General features: G+C 40.5%; 1 protein-coding gene across 3 annotated transcripts in view; it reads left to right on the top strand.

Moving 5' to 3' along the window:
* Positions 1-20,125, top strand: part of PRKCB (protein kinase C beta) — a 619,385-nt gene that overhangs the window by 527,223 nt on the left and 72,037 nt on the right. For 2 of the 3 annotated variants that reach the window (XM_072603854.1, XM_072603845.1), the window contains exon 16: positions 4,307-4,447. In XM_072603854.1, the coding sequence (XP_072459955.1) occupies positions 4,307-4,447 (141 nt within the window). Of the gene's footprint in view, positions 1-4,306; positions 4,448-4,618; positions 4,729-20,125 lie in introns of those variants that run through there. The other variant, XM_072603861.1, reaches the window with a different exon arrangement.

Below are 20,125 nucleotides of genomic sequence, written 5' to 3'. Positions count from 1 at the left end.
CAGCTCTAACACTGGTGATCTGCTGATCTAATCACTTCCCTTGGAATTTCTGGGACAAGGTCTTACTACTTAATTGCTATGAGAAAATGTCAAAATATGAAACTTAACCTAGCTCAGACTGACTCAGGTCATAATGAGGAGCACTTTGCAGATGTGAGATATCAGTGTGTCCCTGGAGGTAGGGGATACCTCTAGGAAAGTGCCTTCCTGGATATTTTTGCCACTTGGTTCAACCATAGGTAGACTTATTCTATCTCAGAAAGATAGAAATCCCTGGTTATTGAATGTGTTAGTACTTGAAGGGGAAGAATGGAGACCTTGGAGACCAACCTAGAGACGTCAGATCACAGAGACCTGGTCATGACTCTACTTCCCAAATATAATTCTATAGCTAAAGCTGAAGCTACCTCCACTACCTTCAAAAGTCAACACTGGAAAAGAGTTCTTTCCTAGTATCAATGCATCAATGCAATATATATCTATTAAGCTATATATCTACCTGGAGACCAAGAGAGAGAGAGAAATGAGGAGAGACAAACAGGTGGGGAGAGAGAGAGAGAGAAAGAGAGAGAGAGAGAGAGAGAGAGAGAGAGAGAGAGAGAGAGAGAGAGAGATGTGTATATCTATCTCAACACATGAATACTTTTAACATATATATAGATGGGGTAGGAATCAAACCTCTGATTTCATTGACACAGAGAATAGGTGAGGATGCTCTTTCTTTTACTGTAGATTAGTATCTTATCTGTAATTTATAGTACCAAAAGATTTGCCTGGATCACTGAGCAATTATGACTTGCTTAGGATCATGGAGCTTATATGTGTCAGAGATGGCCCCTAAACCCAGTTCTTCTTGGCCTTCTATCTATTCCTCCATGATGCCTCCCACGAATATGGACTTCTGATATTGTGTCTGATAGATTAGCTTTTGAGTTCTGCTTTGTGGCTAGGAAACTCTCACAGTCATGATTGCATGATCCAGTACCACTCTCTTTTTCACATACTCCATTCCACCCAAACTAGATTATGTTCTGTTATCAAGCACCATCTTGTACTGGAAGCCTTTTGGGTCTACTGGAAGCCCATCCCTCCAGCTGCTAGTTCCCTCACTCCCTGGACTACTTCATCTTCTTTTATTAGTGTTGTATTTTCTGTTTATACTTATAGGTGACCATGTCATCTTCCCTAGCTGACTGTAAGCTCCCTGAAAGCAGAAGCAATTTTCTTTTTGTCTTTGTATACTTGCCACCTGGCTTATCATAGGCACTTAATAAATGACTGTCCATCAATTGATACTGTATACTTCACAAAACACACACACACACACACACACACAGAATTTCAGAGATGGAAGAGGCCACTCTAAATTTTATCTGGAAAAAAATGCTCCCTATAGTACACTCAGTAAGTAGTTTATCCAGACTTCGCTTAAAGACCTTCAGTGAGGGGGAACCTACTACCTGGGTTCCTGGAAACCCATTCTATTCTACCACTGAATCTCAATTCTTGTTATTCCTTATGCCTGAAGTGCCCTTCCACCATTGAACTCCTATGCACTTCATGCACCACAACTCAAAGGCCCTCTCCTCCAGAAAAACCTTCTCTGACTCCACCTTTCAAAAACGATCATTCTATTCTAAGGTGATGGTACTTGTACTACCAGGGAGGTTGAGGCTCATGGAATGCATGAACTTGGGAGTTCTGAGATGTAGTAGGGCTAAAGTCAATTAAGTTCCACACTAGATATGGCAGCAGTATTGTGAAGCCCTGGCAGCAGGAAGCCACCAAGTTGCCTATGGAGGGGCAAAATGGCCCAGGTCAGAAAAAGAGCTGGGAAGAGCTTCTGTACCACTCGACATTGTGATCGAGCCCCTGGATGGCCACTGTATTTCAGGCATGATTGAGACAGAGAGAGCTCAGTTCATCATCCTCATCCTCATCACCACCACAGTCCCCTTGGTCATTGTCATCATCATCTTGTCTCCCCCAAGACTCATGTGTTCTTTTACTCACTTAGCATGCCTATAGAACAAAATGCACGCTCCTTAGGCTGCTTTGGAGACCCGTCACAATCTGTCTCCTACTTACTATCACCCCATACACCCATTTACCTAATTTACATTTATATTGCAGTCAAGCTGTTGCCTGATTCTGATACTCTTATCTCCCACCTTGTTGAATCCACAGAAGCTGTTCCCTGTGCCTGAAATGCCCTCCCTCCTCATCTTTTACTGCTGAGCATCATTATTTTCCCCAAGACTCTGCACAGATGCTACCTTCCCTATCCCTCCCATGCTCTCTCTAGCACTTCCGTTTTCTTTGTACAGTCTTTATTTACCAATGTGTCCTTTACCTCTCATAAGCTCTCAAGGGCAGGGTCTCTTTTGTTTGTTTCTTTGTATTCTCAGTGCCTTACACATACTAAGCACCCCAAAAATGTTTGTTGAACTGATTGGAAATGTTGGATCATTTTGTATTTTAATTATTTGTGTAGGTTTCCTTTCCCTCTGTCAGACTTCAAACTAAATGAGGGTAATGACCTTGCCGTATATAGACCCTGTATCTCTTCAGCATGTAGCTCAGTGCTTTGTATACAATAGGTACTTACTAAATGCCTGTTACTTAATATTTTATATTTCCATATTATAATTTCTATCCCCGTTGAATGCATTCTTGTTTTTTTCACATTCCCACACTGTTACAATAAGTCTGACAGCTCAGATTTAATATAATAAAATATTATTACATATTATAATATTTATATAGTACTGAATAATTTATTAAGAGCATCCCTCCTAACAACTCTGTGAAGTAGGTAATGCAACAGTTCCATTTTTCAGATGGAGAAACTGAGACCCAGAAAGGTAAATTGGTCATTAAAAATAGCAAGTAACAAGGATGGGATTGAGACCTAGATTTCCTTGTTCGTTTCACCGCACCAGCTGCCTCTCACAACTGTCCCCAAATATGTAGAAGACTTGAGATCAAATAAATTTTCACACCATTTTATGCTGGTTAAAAAAAGGAAGGCTGTTTTGTTTGTGCTTCAGAGCTGCTATTCATCTTGGCTTTGTGCGGGTTTTTGCACTAGCTCAAAGATACAAAGATGTCAGGTTGATAACTAAGTAATTTAAACGGCAAACTAGAGAAATCTCAGTGGAATTGAGCCTGGTGTGTGATCCAGGGGAAAAAAAGTGCTATGTGTATTTTGACTATTTAATGAGCTTTAAAAAGTAATTACTGGTGACCACTGTTTACTCTAATATTTTGGCAGTTTCTTAAGGGAAGCAGCCTCATGTAGTGGAGAGAGCCCCAGACTGGGAGACAGGATACCAGGTCTGACTCCTTACCTACCCTGAGTCACTTCCTGTCACTTTCTGTCCTCCAATTTCCTCATATGAAAGATGGGGGAGAAGGAGCTACTAGATCTACTCCCACTCTCCCATCTATGAAAAATGGGTAAGATATTGGAATTGGAAGTAGATCTAGTGGCCCTTCCTTCCCCATTTTCAGAGATGATAAACTCTAAGATACCTTAAAACGCTAGCATTCTACAGTGATTTTATTATGTAGTAGACTCAATCAGCTTCTCACAATGAATGGATTTTGCAGATACGTAATCTGAAGTATTTAATGCCATTTTCATGGATCACATATAGAGGTTCACAAAATTTGTTCCTGGAAGAGTTTGTGGTGTTTCAGTAGTCCAACGTTCAAGACAACCCAACATTTATTGAGTGCCTTCTGTCCAAGGCACTCGGCAGCATAGCAGCGTGGCATAGTAAATGGAAAGCTTGCTTCATAATTAGGAAGACCCTGCTGGGGTCAAGTTCCTGACACATGCTGACAGTGTGACCCTGGATAAGTCATTTACCTTCTCAGTGCCCTAGGAAACTAAGACTCTAAATTGGAAAGCAGGTGCAGATCTGATTTAGTAGAAGAAACTTTCACATCAGGAATTCTCTCCACTAAGGAAGCCAGAGATCTTTTCCAACATTAAAATGTCCAAGTCACTGTGTTGAGCACGGGTAATTCAAAATGTAAACCAATTCCTGTGGTCTAGGAACTTCTTTCTGACTAGGCTTCAGCTTGGTTTTGGGTGAAAGACTTCTCTGTGAGATAAAGTTGCATTAGACATTGAGGCTGATGAGAAGCAGGCAGATGCTGGCAAGAGCAGCTGGATGAAGGCTGAATGGGGAGAAAGCAAAACTTTTAACTTCTTTAATTTGTTTCTTTTACTAATTCAGCTAGGATATAGTGTATCAGCATATATCAGTTGAATGAAATGTTTCTCTTTCTTTTTAAGCTGATGACCAAGCACCCAGGTAAACGTCTGGGATGTGGGCCCGAAGGGGAACGTGATATTAAGGAACATGCATTTTTCCGGTATATTGACTGGGAGAAACTTGAACGCAAGGAGATTCAGCCCCCGTACAAGCCAAAGGCTGTAAGTCAACTATTTCCAGTTTTTTCTTCCTCTTCCTCTCCTCCCTTTTCCCCCTCTTCACTTTTCTCTCTGTTTTCTTCCCCTGTTCTCCATCCCACCTCTCTTTTCCTTTCTTTGTTTCTTCCTTCTCTCTCTTTTCCTCTGACATACTCTCTTTTTCTCTCTCCTTAGAGAGTGTGTGCTCTTGGCACTGTTTGAGATGCAGACATGCTGTATGTATTTATGTACTTCCTCATGCGTCTACACAAGCCTATATACCAAAACATATGGAAGCCTGCAAAATACACACATACCAACAGATTTAGAACTCTGACTCCACACATAGACCATCTGCCCTTTGAAGTTGTAGGAAATGTATCAGGGCTATTGAGTTTTGATTTCATGGTTGTAATTATAATGAGTGTCTTCAGTGAAAATTTTTGGAGAATGATTGCTTCTTTACCAAGTCAAATATCCCTGCTCTCCTTTTGGGCTGTGATAAAGAATCTGATTTCACCTGGATTCTTTCTGTTGGTTTGATTATGTCACTTTCTCTTCATACTGGTGTTGAAAAGGTCACGTTGTTTATCTCAACCATATTTAAATTTAATTCAGAAACTCAAATGCTGTCTGAGTTGGTAATTCGTGGTAATTCTCTGATCCGCTTCTGCCCAAGGTGAAAAACAGAGCAAATCAGAGCTGGAATGGTTTATGAATGTTAGCCAGCCCTTTTGAAGGTGTTGACTATGGGACTAGCCTTGGCAATTTTTCTTTTATACTTTAAGAACTTAAGTGACACAGTTCTTTAAGAGTTGTGTGTGTGTGTGTGTGTGTGTGCACATGTGTACATATGGGTGTATGATTGCATACTTATGAATTTTTCCACTCATGCCTTAGAGGGTTTGTCATAGCTAAGGACTCAACAGGAAAGAACAATTAGCTCTCTGATTAATTAAGGTGTGTGGTTTTTTTTTTAATTTCACTGAGGAAGGTTAGCTCTTAGAGGCTATAAGTCATGGAGTTTCAGAATCAGAGCTCATCTAGTACACTAAAATTTCACAATAAAAAGAAAACTGAAGTCTACAAAGGATCTGCCCAAAGTCATATAGCTAGTCAGAGGCAAAACTAGCATTAGAACCCAAGTCTTTTAATCTAATATTTTTAGTTTATATGGGGCTCGATGACTTAATTAGAAGTGTTATTGTGTAGAAATAGTTTGTAATTGTGTATAAATCTTAGCATGTGGAATTTAAACCATACCATAGAATTATATGTGATAGAAATGTAGAAAATCTTAGGGTAGGTTACTTCATTCAATGTAGGAACCTCTTCTATTACAATCATGATAACTTTAATTTGAATATCTCTATTGACAGAAAGCTCACTGCTTTGAAAAGTAGCCTGTTGCACTGATGGATGTTGCTAATTGGTAGAGGCTCAGCCTCATTTATATCGAACTCAAATCTCAAATCTTGTAATCCTTGAAGGCTCTAGGATACCTACTTCTTCCACATGACAACCCTTCAAATATCTACACTTCCTGGAAAAAAAATATTCCAAAATTTCTCAAATATTTCTAATACAACACAATTTCAAAACTATAAGGGCTCCTCAATTGCCAACATGGGTATGTCTGAGAAAACAGAGAAGGACTCAGAAAGTCTCAGGGGCACAGCTGTTGCTGTCCTTATGACATAGTCATCATTGCTTAACCTTTTGCTATGATACTCATCTCTAAGCCCTCAGACAATCTACAACATAGCCCAGCCTCTCAACTAACCATGCTCCCCAGAGAGCTCAGGCTCTTCCATAACCTGGCTCACCTAGCTCATTTTCTTTCCCTGCTATCAATACCCATCACTTAACAACCAAGCATGAAGATCAATTTAAAGGATGCCAGCTGAGAGGCCTGGACTTTCCCTATTTTTACTGGCTAAGAGGCAGCATAAGAGAAGAGAGAAGCTGAGGTCTTTATTAGAGCTATGGGAGTAGCAAACACCTTCCCACCTCCTTGGGTTTGTTGCCTTGTTTCTTGGACTGAAGAAATGGACACCCTCACCAGTTTGTAAACATCCATCTTCAAATGTCCCAAGAAGAGGAATAACATCTCCAATGTGCTCTTTTCAGGGCAAAGTACGATGGGTCTATTATCTCCCTCCACCTTTCATTGACACAAACTAAAACTTCACCCACATTTTTAGTAGCTACACCATTCTTTTAGCTCCTGCTCAGTTCTAACTGAGTGAAAACCACAAGACTCCCCTCCCCCCATAGACTGCTTTCAAACCAGATATCCTGATTTGTTCTTATGATATTTTTTTTTCAAAAACTTAAATCCAGACCTTACATTTATTTTTAGTGTAATGCAAGCTATGAGTGGTCCTCCCCAAGTGAAAAGTTTTCTTGTATGATCCTGAAAACGAACTGTTTATCATTGAAATGAGTCTTTGTTTGTCCCTCATTGCTGAAGAAGAGCATGCCATCAGAGAAATAATGACATGACTTGCACTTGACTTTGTTTTGAGTGAGGGAGGGCTGTGTAGGTCACCAGCCTCACTTCTCCTCCAGAGCCATTTGAATCCAGTGACCAGATATTCATCAGGATGACTGGAGATGACCCAGGATGAGGCAATTGGGGTTAAGTGACTTGCCCAAGGTCACACAGCTAGTGAGTGTCAAGTGTCTGAGGTGAGATTTGAACTCGTCCTCCTGTCTCCTGCACTGATACTCTATCCACTGCACCACCTAGCTTCTCCTGTCATTGAAATTTGTGTTTAGGAAATTGGATTTCAAGTGATGACTCTTGTAATTTTTTCCAAACAGAGCAACTCATGAAGACCATGCCCATCCTGCATTTGGTCATCCAAAGCAGCAGCATCAAACTCAGATAGAGATAGGGACCCACTAATCCCTGCAGGCCACATATTGACTTAGTTTTAAAATGTAACACTATCTATATTTTACTGTATTTTTATTTATTTTGTTAAATATTTTCCATTTTAATATGACTGAGGTGTCACTTGAGAGGGATACAGATATGTTGTCCACAAATCTGATGCCCCTGGACTAAAGGTTTGCAGTCTAAGTCAGTAGACAGACAGATACAATCCCAGGTCCTTGAAGTGGAGTGGAAATGGGTCTGGACTTGGAGTCAGAAAGACCTGGGTTCATATCCTATCTCATTCCCTTATTAGTTGTTGACAAGACAACCTTCTGTGCCTCAGTTTCCTTATTTGAAAAATGAGGGGCTTAGACTGGTTGCCCTTCAAGTTTCCTTCCAACTCTAAATCTACATTTCTTTGATCCTAAGTACTGAAATAGACATTTCACTTCCTGGTTTAGGTTCATTATTCCATTCCATTGAAATTACTTTTGAAATCATGATTCATTCATTTAACCTACTGGCTAACCCATCTTCAAGTCATCTGTCCATTTGGTTATCATCCTTTTCATATCTTCATCCCAGTTATTGGAATTATTTTTTGAGCCTGCAAAACATGCTACACATACACACACACATACACACATTTATATACACATGATGTTTAAAATGCCTTAGTACAATTTTAATCTATTAAAGCTTGAAACTGTGCTAAGACTTTTGGGATACTAACTACATGTAAGTGTATATGTAGTTGTATAAATGTATGTATTCACATTTGTGAGCACATGTATATTTTTATGTGTAACATACACTTTTATAATCACAATAGCCTCATGATATAGATACTGTAGATGTTACTATCCCCCTTTGATATATGAAGATAAAGAGAAATTATATTACTTGCCTCTGATGTCAAGCCAGATCTCCCTGATCCTATTGTTGTGACTTGGTTTTTTAAAATCTAAGTGTATCCCCCAGTTCTGAAGCTGAAGATCGTATCTGGAGCTGGAAACTACTCTAACCATGATCTAATCCAGCCCCCTAATTTTACAAATGAAGAAATTTAGGCCTAAGGAGATTAAGCGTCTTGTTCAAGGTCATGTTAGTTGACGAGCAGCAGATCTGGGATTGACAATGACACAGGATTATAGAGGCAACATGAATACAAGGAGGATAGAAGCCCAGTCTCAGAGTCCAAGGAGAACTTCACCCAAGTCACTATTTAAAATGTTGGACAAAACCTTGCCCTAAGACCTCACCTCCGGATTAACCAACACTTTGTGAGTCCAGTTATTTAGTCATTTCAAGGTCCAATTAACCATGTTATTATCAAAGCCATATTGCTACATTGTACCCAAAGATATCATAAGGGATTTTGTTGGATGCCTTGCTGAAGTTAATTAACTAACTGATATAACAACTCTAATAAATGCAAAAGGGCTTAGTTCAGACCAATTATCATTGTGTGAAACACTTTTAAAGATCTACAGTCTCCTTAGGGTGGGTGTTTGTTTCTTATGCCAATACAGATGGCAACTGGATCACCTGGAGTGAACTTGGGCGCTCAGCTGGTCCTCAAAGGAGACTGCCCTTGGTCCTCTACTCTAAATCTTTCCAGTTTGATAAGACCAACCAGAGTTTGTACTCCTGGCATCACCCTTGAAATACTAGCCATGTAAATAACACCTTGGTCAATTAGCCTGATATATAATCTTCTCTCCTGCCTTTCCCCATTCCAGATGATTGGTCCCTATATAAAGAACATAAAATATCACATAACAGAAAGCACCAGATCTGAAATCAGAAGACTTGGGTTTGAATCCCAAATCTAGTATTTCTTAACTCCAAGACTTTAGGCAAATAACTTCTCACCTTGCCGGGTATCCAATTTGTAAATTGATGACAGTGGACCTTGCTAATTTTTAGTATCTCATTAAAAATGTGAAAAACATCTTAAGTCAATGGGAGTGGGGAGATTAAGCCTATACTGTAATTTGAAGATCCCTGGATGATCCGATGACATTGTGCCTGCACGAAAAGGATTCATTGCTATCATCTCATGCCTAGGACAAGTTGTTTGTTGTGCCCTTAAACTGGGTGAAACTGGAGTCCGCTAAGGCACTGATTTAAGTACTTCTGACAGCCATAGCCCTGAAGGACAGCCAAGGTGCTCACTGTGTTACAGGGACTTATCCTCAGGCTCTCTCTAAAGAGCCACCTGGAAGAAGGTGGGAAAAGTATCTCCTCACTGAGATATCCATTTAAAAATAACTTATGAATTGCTTGGGAGAAGGCTTGATGTAAAGCCTAAGTAAAGAAAGTGAGTTCATTGCTTCAGAAATTTTGGGACCTGGGATGGGAAAGGGGATGTCTCTATCTGAGAGGAGAATTCCAAGCTTCCTGAGCCATGTGAGTGGACCCCCAACCCTACAACCACCTCTTAGTGCTAAAAGTTGGAGTAGCTACAAGGGCTGTTGTTGTTTCTTATTCCAGAATGACTGATGCAACCTAGACTAGGAAGTCTCCTCAAAGAAGGAGTTCTTAAGAGAAATGCCCTCTTATCTTCTTGCTCCCTGGAGTTGGAGGTGGCACTCAGGCCTCAGTGATTTACTTAGACAGTAGACAGTGGAATGAGAGAATGGAAAAGTAGCTTTTCAATTTTGCAAAGCACTTTACAAATATCTTATTTAATGCTCATAGTAACCCTATAAGTTGGGTGCTACTCTCACCCCATTTTGCAGATGAGGAAACTGAGGCAATCATAGTGACTTGCACAAAGTCACACAGTGGAGATTGAATTCAAACTTAGTATGTAAGCAATAAGTAAGCTCCTTGTATGCTCTAGCTGGCACTGGAGATATAAAGATGAAATGAGCTGTAGTCTTGACTTCAAGGAGGTTCTAAGTCCAGGAGAGATTTCCATACAAAAGTCAAGACTAAAGATGTTAAGTATATACTGGAGACATCAAACAGAAAGGCATAAAAGGTTGGGAAGGGAAGGCTTGTTTCCTTTTGGAAGCCTCAGGGAAGATTTCATGGAGGGAAATGGGAAGCACCCCAACATACACAGGAGGGCTTGCTATCACAGGTTCTTAGATCTGCATTCATAAAAGGAAAGGCAACTTTTGGGGGGTTAGCAATCACTACTCAAGCACATGTATCAATCCTTTAAACAAGTACATATATCGTTCATCTATTTCAGGGGAGTCAGCACCCCAAACTTCAAAGAAAATGCAGAGAAATTAAATACAAAGAAATTAAAGATCAATAGACATAGCTGCCTCTGCCTGACCATAATTCAACAGACAACTGTCAGAGAGGGAAGCACAACATCTGGGTTCTCAAAGCCATGGCGTCTCCTTAAAGTGGCTTCCCAGAGTCCTCATCTGGCCAAACAAACACTTGCAATCAGTAAGCTCCAAAGTAAAACCTCACCCTCAGAGTCTTTATACACTTTTTAGAACCAGAGGGCAACGTATCCCTGGAGAAACAGTGCCTCATTAACAAAAGGTGGGAACCTTCTTACAAATCTAGTGAGTAGGAAAGATCCTCCCCAGTCACATTCAAACAGAGGCATTATACTTCTTGATCATACCAAAACGAAAACAGCAAAAGATCCTATTTTACTTGCCATTACAGCACCCCAGCTAGGTCTTGAAGAGAAAAAAGTTTTAACCATTGGACATGGGGAGGAAAGTTGGCTCAGAAGCTGGCATGGACAAATGTACTGAAGCAAGAGCGGGTAGAACAAGAATGGGGCCTTGGAGAGCAGTCTAGTTTGAGAGGTGTATAGCATGCATGAAGACAAGCATTGTGAGATCAAGCTGGATGGATAGTTTAGGGCCAGATTTGGGAGGGCCTTGAATATCAGGCTAATAAATCAGTACATAGTTTACTCTATGGGTAATGTGAGCCTGTTAAAATTTTTGATTCTGGAAGTGACCTAGTCAAACTGTGTGCTTTACAGATTGCTCTGATAGCATCTGCAAAATATACTGGACAGTGGAAAGACTGGGAACAGGCTACCATATTAAAAAGCTATTACAATAGTTCAAAGGAGAAGTGATGTGATAAGGATCTGAGGCACCCCTTCTCTCTGTCACTTGTCACAGGAGTATGGGATTTGGATCTGAGAGAGACCATAGACATCATCTAGTGCAGTTCTCTCATTTTGTATATAAAGAAACAAGGCCTAGTATGGACTTACCTCATTGGATCACTAAACTACTCAAATCACAGCTTCTTTAACCTCAGTAGACAGTCTTCGTGAGTTTCTGCTGTCCAAAAAGATCATCACTTCGTGTCAAACTTTCTGGTGATGAGTACCTCTGAATTAGGCCAGCTTGGTCCATAAATTCATAATTTGTCACTGGACCTGTATTCAGAGCCTTTCTTACCTTGGCAGACATATGATAGCTTTCATCCCATGGGCATAAACTTTGAGAAATCAAAGTCACCTTCATTCTACTGCAAGCCATTGGAGGAAGGCTTCACTGAAGGCGTACCGGACACTACCATGTAAACATCAACCATATTCTCCTCCACCTTTAGCAAAGCAAAGGATCTTTTCCTTCCTCAGTATAAATATAGGGACACTTTCATCTCTGGCATTCTATGTTCCATGGGCTAAGATATAGTGGAGCTCTGACATTTATTTGATTCTAAGACCCTCCTGCATAGGCAACAAGGTAGATCATTTAGAGTTCTAGCCTTAGAGTTGCAAAGACCTGGCTTCAAGTCCTGCTGTTTATATATACAAGCTGTTTGACCTTGAGCAAGTCACTTTACTATTTAGTACTTCAGGCAACCCTCCTGCAATGTGCAGAGTAGTTGTAGCTCTGCCTTGGTGCACACCAAGGACCCAATTATATCACAAGCATGTGTACATACATACATACACACACACACAGAGTCTGAAATTCCCATTATAACCCACCTGCCCCTGGGATGGCACTATCTGACCTCCCTTCTGCCTTCTCCATCCTCTTAGCTACCTGCTGTATACTCCATCAGTTTCCAGTGGCTTATGGCAAAGCATGTGCACAGGGATGTGTGTTACATAGAGGATATTAAAAAGAATAAATTCATCTGTCAGGACTTATGGATTCATGGATGCTATTAAACCAAGTGTTGTAATAGAAAAATCAGGTAACAATAACAGAATACTATTCAAAGAGCAATAAAGCTGCTATGGTTGTGTGCTCAGAAAGGGATTCTAAAGGTTGTTTTCAGCCTGATCCATTTCAGAGGCAAATGGCTCCTCAGAGGTCTTTGTTTGAAATTCTGCAGAAATACAACATAGCTGTCGTGTTGTTGAGAAAACCCCTCAGGGGAACCCTGATGTCCGTGGGCACCAGAGGGATGTAGGAACCGTACTCAGAAAAAGGGCACCTTCTTTGGACAGATGTCTGAACTGGTCTTCGAAGGATGCCAGAGTTCCATGGGATAGAAGAACGCAGAAGGGAAAAGTAAACTTGACAATCCGCGAGCTATCCATGACAAAAATGGAAATTAGAATCCTGTCATATGATAGTTTCTCTGGAGTCACAGAACATAAAAATGCTACCGCTAAACACAGTTAGAACACAGAATCTCAGAGGTGGCAAGGCACCTCGGCACCGTGCTAGGTTTTGAAATACAAAGACAAAAACAAAAACAAAAAAAGCGGTTCTTGCCCCTCAAGGTATTTACGTCTCAGAAGAGAAAACATGTCTTAATAAGCAGAAAAAATTAAAGTGGGAGAATGCACTAACAACTCAGGCAGAGTGTAGAAGGAGAGAGAAACAGGAGAAAGCAGCATGAAGGAGGTGGGGGTTGAGTTGAGCCTTCAAAGGAAAACAGGTTTCTAAGAAGCAAAGGTGGTGTTAGCAGGCATTCAGGCATGGAGAATGACTTGTGGGAATGCTTAGAGATGAGAGATGGATTATCAAGTTTGGAGAACAGCTCAGAGTCCAGAGCAAATAGAATATAGAATTTGGGTTTTTTTAAAGGCTAGTATAAACAGAGAATGAGGTGGATGGAACCCAAATTGTGGGAAGCCTTGAGTGTCAGGCTAAAGAGTTTGAGAAAAAGTGTGCTGCAGTGTATTAAGGGCTGGGCTTGGAATCAGGAAGTCCTGGATTCAAGTCCTGTCTTGATATGCATTGGCTGGATAATCTCAGGAAATTTATATAACTGCTTGGTGCCTTCTCAGCAATCCTCCTTACACTATTTATCCCAGAACTATTGCTGTTGCCTATATGCCTAGGGAGAGAATTTCCTCCCTAACCTACCTCCTGGAAGTTCATTATACCAATAAAATCTGTGCTCATTCAGAGTATTTTGTCAGGTGAGTTGAAGATGGATTGGAGAAAGTACAGATTAGAAACAAAGGGACCAATTAAGAAACCATAGCTCAAGCATGAAGTGATAACATTCTGTTCTGCTGAAAGGGGCTATTCCTTGGCTCATTTCTTAACTAGCCTTTATCTCTGAATGGGTGTTGCCTCAGTCAAAGTGAGAACTCTGAAAGACTTTAGCTTAAAAAGGCTAAGGTCTCCCACTGTATCTCCAATCATCCTGATCTACGTCTCACCACTGGACCCAAATGGCTTGCGAGGAGAAGGCTGATGACTTTGCACAGCCCTCCCTCACTTAAATCCAATTCACTTGCAAGTCATGGTATCAGCTTCCTTATGTCATGGTCCTCTTTGAGAACAAAGGATGAACAGCAATCTTCCAGAAAGAGTCTGGTTTCCATGAATGTGAAAAATAAGAGATGAAGGATGAAAAGAAGTTTGAAGTGTGGTAGCAAGGTTATTGGTGGTACAGTGGAAAAGGAGGGAAGAAGAGGAAAAGGACTGGGCCTAGTACTATTGAACTAGATGAGGATAAGAGCTCAGGAAGGAAGGAGAAAAGAAGAACTCAGTCCAGGAAACTGCAATTCTGAATGATGAGGAGGAGGAAGAAAGCTATCACTTATATAGCAGTTAGTAAAGCGCTTTAAGTTATTTCATTTGATTTTCACAACTACCCTGTGAGGTAGTTGATATTAAACAGAGACTGAAAGGGATTAAATTATCCAGTCAGTAAACATTTAGTTCAGCACTGACTGTGTGTCAGGTACTTTGTTAAGCACTAAGGAGATAAAAGAAGTAAAAGACAGTCCCAACTTTCATGACACTCACATCCACTGGGAAAAGCAGGCAAACAGGTATGTGCGAACAAATTAGATACAGAAAAAACAGGACAAAATTAAGAGGGAAGGTACTAGAATTAAGAGGATTGGGAAAGGCTTCCTGTAGAAGATTGGATTTTAGTTGGAACTTAAAAGAAGCTAGGGAAGGCAGTGCTGAGGAGGGAGAGCGTTCCAGGCATAGAGGTCAACCAAACAAAATGCATAAATCTGACAGAGGGAATGTCTTGTTTATGGAACAGCAAGAAGTCCAGTGTCGTTGGATTGAAAAGTATGTGGTCAGGTATAAAAAGTCTGCAAATGGTGTGGTAGGTTATGGCAGGCTTTGAATGCTAAACAGAACCTTTTGTAGTTGATACCAGAGGTGATACAGAGCCACTAGAGTTTATGGAGTGACATAGTCAGACTTGCCCTTTGGGAAAACTACTTTGTTGACTGAAAAGGAATATGGATTCTAGTGAGGAGAAGCTTATCTCAGACAAACCCATCATCAGGCTATTGTAGTAGTCTGAGCATGAGTGGTGGCAATATTAGAGGAGAGAAGGAGGCATGTTTGAGAGATGGTGCAGATGTGAAGTCAGTAGATCTGATTGGATATGGGAGAGGGGGAGAGAGGAGAGTGAAAAGTCAGGCTGACATTTAGGTTTCCACCTCAACTTCATGTCACGTGCTAACATCACTTGCTAGCATCATGTCACACGAATGACATGAGATGAGGAAGGGAGAGAAGAGTGAGCTCATGGTGAATGACCTTTCCACTTTGACTGAGAGGATGTTGTTATCCTTGATAGTAATAGGGAAGTTGGTGGTGGGGGAATTTAGAGGTTTGGACAGGTTGAGTTTAATATCTCTACTATACATCCAGTTGAAGATGTCTGAAAGATCATTGGAAATGTGAAATTGGAAATCAGCAGAGAGGTTAGGGAAAGATTGGCATATTTGGGGAACAATCAGCATGGAAACTGTAGTTAAATCCATGGGAGCTGATGAGATCACCAAGTGAAGCTGTATAATGGGAGAAGGGAAGAGGACTCAGGACAGAACCCTGTAGGACATCCATAGTTAGAGGGCATGCCCTGGATGAAGATCCAGCAAAGGAGACTGAGAAGGCAAAGTCCAATAGGTAAGAAATCCAGGAGAGAGTGATCTCCAGAAAGAGGGAGAAAAGAGTAATCAACAGTTGTCAAAGCCTACAGAGAGGTCAAGAAGAATGAGGACTGAGAAAAGATCACTGGATTTGGCCATTGAGATCATTGGGAACTTTGGAGAGAACAGGTTCAGTGAAATAATATGGTCAGAAGCCAGATTGTAAAGGGGTAACAAATGAGAGAGGAGAAAATGGAGGCATCCATTGTAAATGGTCTTTTCTAGGAGTTTGGACACAGAGCAAAAGAGATATAGGATAATGGGTAGCAGCAATGGAAAGATCAAGTAAGGATTATTTGAGGATGGAAAAGACATTGAAGATATGAAGTAGAGTAGGACAGAAAGGGCAATCTGTTGGAGGAGACAGGACGGAATGAGATCCTTCATGTAGGTGCAAGAATGGACCTTGGTAAGGAGTAAGGCCACTTTTTCTGATGGGACAGGGGTGAGGAGAGAGATAGTAGCAGAAGGCATCTGAATGAGAGAAGAGGGAGTTCATTGGCGAATGACCTCATAAAATATGAAACAAGATTTTCAACTGAGAGGGTAGAAGGAAGGGGACCCATGGGAAGTTTGAAGGGGATGAAAAGGTTGAGTTACTTCCCTAGAGTCACATAATTAGTTGGTAAGTTTCCAAAACAGGATTCAAACTCAAATCTAATTCCAAATTCCATGCTCTATCCACAATGCCACCTAATTGCCCTAATAACTGGGATTAGGAAAGCAGAAGATGCAAATTTGTTACTGGATGGTACCAAATAGCTGGGGTCTTGATTTTCTAGGATACTACAATGTCAGAAGGTAGTGTTAAGGTAATGTTAGCAAACACTGGTGAATTAATGAGAGAGGAAGGCAGTGCAGAATATGGGACAGAATTCTGTATCCCCAGGGAATGGACTGAATTGAATGTCACCAATTCAATAGTTAAATCCCAAGATAATGATAGATAAAGCTCATAAAATATTAGAACTGGAAAGGGCCTTAGAACATAAAATATTCAAACTGGAAAAGACCCAAGAAAATAGAACATAGAATGTTAGAACTTGCAAGGATATTAGAGGGCCTTTAATTGTACTTCATTGTTTTATAAGGAAGACATTAAAGCCCAAAGAGTAGAAGTGACTCAATGAGAGTCACACATCAAGATGGCAACACAGAGAAACTGTAGTGGACAGAGGTAGTAAGAGGGGTTGTTATTTTTGACTGTGTCCAGCATCCCTAAATCCTGTTGGAAAGGTTCCTCTTTCATACATAAATTCCACTTGTGTCTGTCTTTTATCTTCTGCTTTTGGCTTCCTTTCTTTCTCCTCAGATTCCAGGTTTTCCAAGTCCTCAGCCTTCATCCAGAGGGCTATGTACTAGGCATCTTTCATCTGAAGGGCTGAGATCTGTCTAAAATGTTTTCTGAAGACACTTCTCACTCTATGCAGTGTGCCCTTGCATGCTGATGAATGTCCTTTTCAATCTGAGGCCCTGAAATGAGAAGCAAGCTTTATTGATTCTCTCCTAATGGTTTGCCTTGGGAAATCTTTCAGTATCAGTCAAAGGAGAGCAATCTGTGCCACCAAATCACTTCAGGTTTCTGGTGCCTGCAGGTTTTGCTCAGAAAATACATTGCCCTCTTGAGTCCATAATATTGAACTCATGTGGGAGCTACCAGAGTCAACGCTTCTCCTCCAGCAGACCCAAGTGTGGGGTCAAGATGGGAGAAGTGGGTACTTAGCAAAGAAGGGGACCCCCAAAGAGTGTATCCAAAAGTAGTCATTATGTGCCAAAGAGGACAAAGGACCAATCCCAGTCCACCTTGGTTGGACTATATCTGAAAACACTTTCAGTTTGAGGATCCACATTTTGGAAATGGATTTTGTTTTTGGTTTTTTAAAATTTAATTTAGTTATTCATTGTTTTCAGCATTCACTTTTATAAGATTTTGAGTTTTAAATTTTCTCCCCATCCTTCCCCCTCCTCCCTAGCCAAGACAGTGTGCAATCAGACAAAGGCCATACATGTCCAATCATATTAAGCATATTTTCAATTAGACCCAAAGGGAAAAACCATGAGAAAGGGGGGAAAAAGGAAAAATAATATGCTTTGACCAGTATTCAGACTCCATAGTTCTTTCTCTGGATGTGGACAGCATTTTCCATCATAAGTCTTTTGATCATTGCTGAGAAGCGCTAAGTCTATCAAAGTTAGTCATCACACACTGTGATCAATTTTGTCTTGGTACAGCATCAGTTCATAGAAGTCTTTCCAGGATTTTCTGAAGTCTTGTCTTCTCGCCATTTCTTATGGAAAATTGGTATTCCATTACATTCCTATACCACAACTTGTTCAGTCATTCCCCAACTGATGGGCCTCTTAGGGGCAGATTTTGACAAGCTGAAAGCCTCCAGTAAAGAGTGAATGGTAGGTGAAAGGGGCCAAAATTGTTTCATGTGAGGGTTGCTTGAAGGAACAAAGGCATATAGCCTGTAGAAGAGAAGGCTTGGAGTTGGGAAGATCACTGTCTTTAGATATTTGAAAGAGAGTCCCTGTGTCTGAAAGTCTGGATGAATGGGTGGAAGTTTCAGGGAGGCATATTTAAGTTCAGCAGAAACTAGAATGTTCTAGCATATAGAGCTATATAAAAATAGGATGTACCTTCCCTATCAGATAGAGCATTCCCTGTGACTAGAGAGTCCCTAGATGACTAGTTGTCATGGATGTTGTACAGAGATCTCTACTTTAACTAAGACTTGGACTAGATATGTCATTTCCTCCTCTGAGACTGCATGGTTCTGCACAATCAGGTTTAGTTTTGGTAAGAGTGATAAAGATGCAGTACAGATCTGGAGGCTGTGGGAGAGAAATTGCAAAAGAAGATGGCTATTTGTTGATAAAGATGTCCCTGGGACAAGTAGAGGCTAACAGTGAAAGAAGAAGGATTTTGTGGGAGAATAGCCTTCATGAATATTTTACTTTAGGAGCACTGATGGCAACTGGTTGGTTGCTGGACCTGGAGTCAGGAACACCTGAGTTCAAATCCTGCCTCAGTCATTTGTTAGCTGTCTTTTATCTTTTCTTAACCCAAGTCTCCTCTTCTGTAAATCTGGGATAATAATGGCACCTATCCCCAGGGTTTCTGTGAGAATAAAATATTGTGAGGCATTTCACAAACCTTAAAGCACTATATGAATTTTAAGGGTTATTAAATTCATAGCCCTTTTATGGAAACTATATCTCAAAGTTTGAGCTCCTCAAATATATTGGTTTGTCATTTTTAAATTAACCAGGGAGATGCCAAGGCTTGGTAGAAATAATACTGGTTTGGTAGTCAGGTGACCTGAGTTTTAACTTTGACCTTGTCACTAATTCTGTGAGACCTTAGAAAAGTCACTTCCTCCCTTTGGGCCTCAGTTTCCCTAATGGTTAAAAAAAAGAAGAGGGCTGTGACCAGAAAATAATTGAGACCCTTTCAGGTCTAACACCCTATGGTCTATGCTTTAGCATCCCATTCACTTCTGACATTCTGTGTTCTTTGTTCCGACACCAAGCTCCAGTGCTCTGGGATTATTGGCTTGTATTCAAACCTTTCCATGTCCATGCCACTCTTCAGGTGGGTGTGACGACCAAATGAACTAATGAATAGAAAGCACTTGATCTTAATAAAGTATTATAGTAGTGTCAGTTCTTATTGATTGCTACTTTATTTCTTCTTAAGTTTGAAGAAATGATTAAAGAACTAAGAGATAAAGGGAAAAAAAATTCTTTCAGTACTAAGGTTCAAAAGCAGACCATTCACAGAAAATTAGGTTAGATACTTCGGGTGATTTCTAGACTCTCGAGGAAAGTTAAGCAAAAAGGTATAAGTGAGATGGCCATCAGAATTAAAACCACACTTTTGTCATTGTTGTTCAGTCATTTTCAGTCGTGTTAGACAATTTGTGACCCCATTTGGAATTTTCTTGGCAAAGAAACTAGTGATTTGCCATTTCCTTCCCCAGCTCATTTTACATGTGAGGAAACTGAGGCAATCAGGGTTAAGTGATTTGCCCAGGGTCACACAGTTAGTAAAAGTCTGAGGTTAGATTTGAACTCAGGAAGATGAATCTTCCTGACCCCAGAGCCAGTACTCTTATCTTTTATGCCAACCTAGCTGCCCACAAAACTACACTAGATCAATTTAATATGCTCAATCATTAAGAATACATGTTCCCTGCTCTGTCCTAAGAGCTATGAGGGGAAAAGAAAAGAAACAGTGTGGTCATAGGAATACTGAACTTGGAATCAAGAAGAGTGAGATTCATATCCTACCTTTTTAAGTTCTGTGCCTCTGGGTAATATCACTTAACCTCTTAGTTGCCTCATTTCACCATTTTCATTGACGGTTCCCCATGCCTTGAATGCTCTCCACCCTCATATTTGTCTCCTGGTTTTACTGGTTTCCTCAAGTTCTCAACTAAAATCCTATCTTTTATGTGAAGCCTTTCTTGATTCCTCCTTCATGTTAATG

This window comes from Notamacropus eugenii, chromosome 1, assembly GCF_028372415.1.
Source record: "Notamacropus eugenii isolate mMacEug1 chromosome 1, mMacEug1.pri_v2, whole genome shotgun sequence".
In the NCBI taxonomy this organism is placed as follows: domain Eukaryota; kingdom Metazoa; phylum Chordata; class Mammalia; order Diprotodontia; family Macropodidae; genus Notamacropus; species Notamacropus eugenii.
Note: the sequence above shows the minus strand (reverse complement) of the source record. Positions and strands in the feature narration are given on the sequence as shown.